This window comes from Myotis davidii, unplaced genomic scaffold, assembly GCF_000327345.1.
Source record: "Myotis davidii unplaced genomic scaffold, ASM32734v1 scaffold221, whole genome shotgun sequence".
NCBI lineage: Eukaryota > Metazoa > Chordata > Mammalia > Chiroptera > Vespertilionidae > Myotis > Myotis davidii.
This window is the reverse complement of record NW_006293349.1, coordinates 7,615,476-7,623,039: the sequence shown is the minus strand read 5'-3', so window position 1 is coordinate 7,623,039 and position 7,564 is coordinate 7,615,476. Positions and strand designations below refer to the sequence as shown.

General features: G+C 53.4%; 1 protein-coding gene across 1 annotated transcript in view; it reads left to right on the top strand.

Moving 5' to 3' along the window:
- The window catches only part of RFTN2 (raftlin family member 2), a 41,492-nt gene that overhangs the window by 22,980 nt on the left and 10,948 nt on the right, over positions 1–7,564 (top strand). The window contains exons 6-7 of the mRNA XM_006767086.2: positions 2,661–2,782; positions 4,376–4,479. Of these exons, the coding sequence (XP_006767149.1) occupies positions 2,661–2,782; positions 4,376–4,479 (226 nt within the window). The remainder of the gene's footprint in view (positions 1–2,660; positions 2,783–4,375; positions 4,480–7,564) is intronic.

Here is a 7,564-nt window from a genome sequence, read left to right as displayed (position 1 = left end):
ACAGGGGGTGGGCGGGAGCAGGCGTGGGAGCTGCTGGCGTGACGGCAGGGAGGGGCGGTGGGGTGAGGGCGGAGACAGGCTGGCATTCCTTCCGGAGACAGAGCTCCTGAAGGAAACACAGTCCCCATGGGCTTGCCCGCCACCGACCCTGCCCTGGGCCCACCGCCCTCAGGTTAAGGCCCACAGTGACACGTGCACTGAAAAGACGACCGTGGAATGTTCCCGTCCAGCCAGACGTGGCATCGACCTGTAGCTGAACTGAATGTGTCAGATCCTGTCCCGACACGTAGCCTCTTCCCTGGGACCTTTTAAGCGTGTGCTTCTCCATCCGGGGCCCCTGGGGTGTGGCCTGTGCCAGGGGGTACAGAGTTCACAGGTGAACCTCCTCCCGCGTGTCCTCAGAAGGGGCAGAAGGGGCCATTTCCTTACACCGTATGGACATGCGGGATAGGACGCCAGGTGTGCATCCACCTCGGACTGCGCCTGGGCCCACCCTTCCTCCATACAGTGTACGTTCCGTTGCTACGGGTGGCACTGGCTTCCGAGAGGGTTTTTTGAGAAGCGGCGGGTCAGGGCTTTGTGCCTTTTCATATCAGGCACACGGAGAAGATGGTCATACTGCCGGGCACACGGCCCAGGTGGAGACAGCTGCTCGGCGGCAGGCGGCGCCCCAGGTCTTGGCGCACCTGGGCCCCGTTCTCTCTCTCAAACTAAAAGAAACGTACAGGTACGGGGAACCCTGGTACCAGGAACAAGAAAACAGAGGCAGAGCCACAAAACCCACGGTTCTCACGCCACAGAATCCCCGAGGAGGCAGATCGCAAATAACTACATTGTTATCGAAGCATATCATTATTCTTAAAATGCATGCCCCCGTTCTAACTAAAGGACTTAGGACATAGCCATTTCTTATGGTGGTTAGTGATGCCCTGAACCTACAATCAGAAAGAGACTTAGCTTTGGCTAACTGCGACTCGGCAAACCGCGACTTGCAAGCCACATGCGGCTCTTTGGCCCCTTGAGTGTGGCTCTTCCACAAAATACCAACTTCTGTGCACGGGCCACAAAGTTTCAGCCGCACTGTACGTGCACACCCGCACGTGGTGTATTGTGGAAGAGCCACACTCAAGGGTCCAAAGAGCTGCATATGGCTCGCGAGCCGCGGTTTGCCGACCACGGGGCTAAGTGGATAGAGCCTTGGCCTGGGGACTAAAGGGTCCCAGGTTCGATTCCAATCAAGGGCACATGTCTCAATCTCCAGTAGGGGGCGTGCAGGAGGCAGCTGATCAATGATTCTCTCTCATCATTAATGTTTCTATCTCTCCTCCCTTCCTCTCTGAAATCAATAACAATATATTTAAAAAAAGAAAGAGACTTGATTCTTCTGGTCACTTTGGTGTGACAAAGGTCAGGTACATTTAAAAGGAAATAGGAAATAGGGCATCTGCTGTCCTTAGAAAACCATGTCCAATGAGTTAAACTTCCTGGACGCCACTCGGACAGCATAAGTTCTTCATGGCGGTCTGTCTTAACTGTCAGCGATGTGCGAATGATGGCACCATGATCTCCTCTTAGGGTGGAGAAGCCTGTTCATAAAAACTAAAACTACAAATCACACGGAAAGCATTCTTGCCTCGTTTGTATTTAAGTTGAGCAGAGCACTGAGAGCTTCGCAGGCCTTTGTTACTTGGACAACTGTCAGCCAGGCCAGCGTGGAGGTGACCCTGCGCCCCAGGAAAACCACATTGTTCAACCCACATGTGACCGTGGGAAAACCGTCTGCGATTGCAGAATTGGAGACAAAAGAACACCCATAAAATCAGTTTAGCTCTGGCCAGACGGTCATTGTCAGCCGTTCAAGGAAAGGTCTCCCTGGAAACTTCCTGCCCAGCAGGCGTCCTTTCGACAATGACTTCTGTTTAGGACCTTCCTGTCACCGTTCATTTTTTTTTCAAGCATCACTGAAGTAAAGCATCGTTCCATGTTTGCACTTCTGACGTCACCTTGCCTCACATTCGTGTTACTGTCCCACCGGTACATGTCAAGCCTAATAGTGCTGCTGCTTCTCTCAAGAGTAGAACTAACATGCAGACAACCTACAGACCAGAAACCACGATTCAAGGCGCAGTTTCTTTCCGGGTGCTCCTTGGGTGTAGGAAATCGGCTGGCCTCTCCGTGTAGGATATTACTTTATCTTGTTTGGGTTATCATCGTTTTTATGTTCACAGTTTGATTTTAACGGGCTGACGCATAAAACTGTCTTGACCAAGGGTCCTCAAACTACGGCCCGCGGGCCACATGCAAATACAAATATTGTCTTTGTTCCCGTTGTGTTTTTTTACTTCAAAATAAGATATGTGCAGTGTGCATAGGAATTTGTTCAGAGTTTTTTTTAAAAACTGTAGTCCGGCCCTCCAACGGTCTGAGGGACAGTGAACTGGCCCCCTGTTTAAAAAGTTTGAGGACCCCTGGTCTTGACCTTCGCAACAAAAATGTAACCTTCAGAGAGGAGGAGGGGGTTGCTGATGGAGCCACAACAAATGTTTACAAAGGGACCTGCTTGCCTTTCTGCTTCCTACGAGGGTTATTTAAGGACGGGGACGCTCTTAAGAAACACTTCGTATTTGCAGCTCTTCTCAGCTGTATCCTCTTCCTCGCAGGGGACCACGTGCCTAAAGCTCTGGGCGGGTTCTTCATCTACGAAGAGGAAGGCTCCGGGGTGCCAGGGTCTGGCCGAACAGGAAACGATGCCATCGTGGTGGAGCAATGGACTGTTATCGAGGTAAGCTGCCGTTGGCTGACAATTCGGCTTTACTTTCATATTTAGTTATATATACTTTTTAAACGTCTTATTGATTTTTTACAGAGAGGAAGGGAGAGGGATAGAGAGTTAGAAACATTGATGAGAGAGAATCATCGATCAGCTGCCTCCTGCACGCCCCACACTGGGGATCGAGCCCACAGCTGGGGCATGTGCCCTGACTGGGAATCGAACCGTGACCTCCTGGTTCATAGGTCGACGCTCCACCACAGAGCCATGCCGGCCGGGCTCGTTTTATATGATGTTAACGGCCTTCACCGCCTCACACAGTGAGCCCCTCCCGCTGTCTGAGCAGCCTTCAGACGCAGGAGCAAACCGCAAACCTCTCTCCGCTGGGGGAGCAGTGCCTGTGACGCCCAACTTGTGATAAGACAGCAAAACAATGACCTGTGCATGAAGGGCAGCGAGTTCCCCAAGACCGGCCCTCGAGCCCACAGAGTCCCCGCCCGAGGCTCTCTATGCAATGCCGGCACCTGGGTGAACGTGAACAAACTCCGACGGTAGCTGGCATTTGTCTCCAGCAACCAAGGGACCTGGTTTCTGACCTGTGACCTCTCAAAGGCAAAGGCATCCGAACGAAAGGTGTTCTCTCCCAGCAGCCGAACGCCCACGCTGCCTCCTAACCAGGGAGGCCTGGCTGCCGTGTGCCCTTGATTCACAGCCCGCCCGCCCGAGGGGGACAGGCCGAATTCAGGCATATCGTGTGGGCCCGCAGCCCTAGGCCCCTGGTCGGCAAACTGCGGCTCGCGAGCCACATGCAGCTCTTTGGCCCCTTGAGTGTGGCTCTTCCTCAGCCTTAGGAGTACCCTCATTAAGTTAATAACAACGTACCTACCTATATAGTTTAAGTTTAAAAAATTTGGCTCTCAAAAGAAATTTCAATCATACTGTTGATGTTTGGCCCTGTTGACTGAGTTTGCCGACCACTGCGCTAGGCCCTCGCTGGCGGGCTCTTTTGTGGACGCGTTTGCCGCTCTGGCCTCACCAAGGGCGGAGACGTAGCCCATGTGGCCAGGAAGCCAGAAACCCAGTGAGAGGAGGGGACAGGACTGGGGGGAAGAGGAAAAGCACCACATAAAAATCCATTCCAGCTTTAAGCTCAAAATCCATCAAAACCCATGGCAAGCCCCTCTCACCTTTCACTCCCGGCCACACTCTCCGCTCTGGTCCTCAGTCCGGGCCCCACACGCGTGTTTCTGCACGTGAGGCCTGCGGATTGCCAGGATCCAGCTCACCTGGGAGCTCATTTAAAACGCAGGTTCCCACTCCCCACCCCCATTAGTGTTGGAGGCCAGACCAGGCCCAGGGAATGGGACCCAGGAAAGCCCAAATTCTAGGGAGCAGCCAGAGGCCCTGACGCATCCCCAACCCCGCGCCAGTGTCTCCACTGAGCCAGGGTTCGAGGCAGCAGGAAGCAGAGCATAAGGCCAGGAAGCCGGCACCAGCGAAAGTGAACTTGCTGGAAGGGGAACACCCATCAGAACGCCTGCGCCCTGGCCACTGGCCAAGCTCGCAGGGGGCCAGCCGTGGACCTGAGCTCTTGTTGTCACGCAGGGCTGCGAGATCAAGACGGACTACGCGCCCCTGCTGCACACGCTGGCGGAGTTTGGGTGGCTCCTGACAAGCGTGCTGCCGACACCTATCCTGAGACATGACAGGTAACGCCTCCTCTCCTCGCACTCTCTCTTCTCATTCTAAATTAGAGTTCTGTGTCAGCTAACTCCATTTAAGAAATCCCTATGCAATGCCTCCAGAAAGCATTCCCTGAACTTTTCATCTCATTTCACGGCCTTGGAGATGAGCAGATCTAATCCCCTGGTGTCAGGTGTGTACCAGCGGCTCTGCCTCCTCCCGAGGGCACACGAGTTCAGGCCGGCTCGCCAGGGTGGCCAGGGCAGGGACCGGAGCCTGCCTCCCAGCCCCGCACGGCTTTGGCACCCCTTGGAAGGCCACACTCCCTTTTCCCACTCAGGGTGCTGGTTGGTTCTTCCCCAGAGTGAACACTGAGTTGACATAAATCTGCAGACGGAGAAGCACAGCACACGCTGTAGGGCCCCTCGTCCTGCCTTTCTGCTCTGCCCGTGCAAAGCTGCCCTCACCCAGCACACAGCTGGGGCTAGGACTGCAGAACCCTGGAGGCCAGCATGGAGGAGGAGGCGCTTCTGCCTCCATTCGTCCCGCAGTGGGATGGGTTAGTTTTCCCCTGGAGCACTAGCTTGTTAGCTGTTCAAACAAGTGCCCACCTTAGGATGTTAGAGCCAAAATGCCATCACTTCACTGATACCAACTTGTCCTTTTCTCCTTTTACTAATTTTCCCTATTTCCCGGGAAGAAAAAAATGAATTGTACTCTTTTTTTTTGTTTGAGAGCGAGAGAGAGAGACCTGTTAAGTCCTCTGTGTAACGTGCTTTCCTGTCCCTGAACTCGGAGATGTGCCCTCCGCCCTATTTGGCATCGAGAAAGTGACTGACCTGCTTGGCCAGCGGCTACCTGCAGGGGCCGCACTGCACCTGGGCCGGGCTGTCCTGAGCGAGGCCACCCCCTCCCACCTCCCAGCCTCCTGTGTCTCTGGTGTTCCCAGCTTAGCAGCGCACCCGCGTCCCAGGTCCCCCACCCTTGAAAGGCATTTGACTGACGTGGCTTTATAACACAGCCAGCCCTTCCTCGGGTGAGGAGAGGGATAGAGGTGGATTCAGGGTGAGCCAGCTCCAGCTTTGAGAGGGGGATTAGAAGTAATCAGAGCAATTCACCTGCTTGTCTTCTCAGAGATTCGTTGGTAACGTCTCAACTTGTGAGTGGCAGCTCCCCGGAGCATTATTTCCCATCTTTCCAAACGCGGTGCCATGCCTGTCAGATCGCAGGACGGCAGTAATTCTCAGGACTCTGTCTTCGAGCCCAGCAGCCTGAGTCACTGGGGAGCCCGCCCAGTGGGCCGCCAGGAGCTGGTTACGCTTACATCCCACACATGACCAGGCACTAGCTGACTTACGTTAGTCAGGGAAGGGCCAGGGCCATAGGATGCACTTGTCTGTGGCAACTAGTGAACAAAGCAAACTGACCAAGTGGAGACAGACTTGGGGTACAGAGAGCACACTGCCAGCTGTCCGAGGGGAGGGGGCTGGGGGCTGGGTCAGGAGAGTGGAGGGATTAAGCGAAGAAAAGAAAAAGACTCGTGGACACAGACAACAGTATGGTGAATGCCAGAGGGAAGGGGTGGGGGCAGGTAGAGAGGTCGTAAAGGGCGGGTAATGGTGATGGAAGGGGATTCGACTTGGGATGAAGAACACACAGTACAGTGCACATCTCATTAACCAATGTCACCCCAATAAGTTCAACAAGAACATAAAAAGCAAAGAATCGATCAGTGAGTGAAAAGATTTCTATATGAAGGCGCTTGTAGCTGGTGCAGCCCACGTTCCGTACATAACCAGGGGTTTGCATTCGGCTTGGGCCAGCTCGGGGTTGTGTATTGTGTGGTGTGATATAGTCCCTAGTCAAGGGCTCTGGAGTACTTTGGTCTATAAGTTCCACAGTCGTATTAAAAATAAGAGAGCGTAGAGGGGAGGGGGTGTGGAGCAGGGTGCAAAGGTAAAGGGATTCAACAACAAAAAGTACGGAGACGGGTAACAGTGTGGCGACAGAGGTGCATGGGGGTGGGCGAGGCGGAAGTAGTGAAGGGGGGATGAATGGGAAGGAGGGAGACTTGATTTTGGGTGCCGAGTGCTGGAGGCAGTGGGCAGATGATGTTTTATTGAACTGTACAGTTGAATCTGTACGGTTTTATTCACCAAAGTCACCCCAATCAATTCAATAAGAAAACAAAATAGGTTTATAAAAAATAAATAAATAAGAGAGCGTACAGACTGTCACAGTTAGATGGAACCCTTGAGTAGTAATGAGGTTAAAAGGCAGAGTCACCCGTTGGCAGAGCCCCAGTCAGGAATCTGCTGTTGACCCGGATAGAGGCAGCAGAAAAATGTATTTTAACAGCAGTCGCCCTTACGCAACAAGATACACTACAACCCCCAGGGCCAACTGTGCTTCCGGGTGCCAGGAACATCTTGCAATGTCATCTACTTTGCTCCTTTGTGTTTAGTAAGTGGCTGCAAGGCGGACAATCTAGGATCAAGGTAAAGGTTCGCTGGGATATGATCACAAAGATTTCGGGTAAAACCTGCTCATCCTCTGCCTTTTGGGTCCCGTCCAATGTGCTGTCCCGGTGCCTGTCACGTGCTGGTCTTCGCTCCGCGGGGCCACACAGACAGCACTGACTGTTGGCCGTGTCATCTTCACAGAACGAAAAATACTACGTGCAGTTCAACTCGGTCCAGGGGGGCGATAGAGCCTGGAAGAGTTTAGTCTCTGAATCTAGAAGAATGGTCCAGGCTTTGAGCTTAAGGAATCGCTTCTTTTTTGTGCATTGACTGGGGATCAAACCCACACCCTTAGCGTAAGGGGACGACTCTATCCAGCTGATCCCTCCGGCCAGAGCTAAACAAATCTCATTGCAATTACAGCATCACCAGGAAGGAGCTCTATGACACTCATTTTTTTTCTTTTTTAAATATATATATACTAGAGGCCCAGTGCACAAAACTTTGTGCACTCGGGGGAAGGGGGGTCCCTCAGCCCGGCCTGTGCCCTCTCGCAGTCTGGGACCCCTTGGGAGATAACGACCTGCTGGCTTAGGCCTGCTCCCGGGTGGCAGAGGGCAGGCCCAATCCCTAGGTGCAGCCCCTGGTC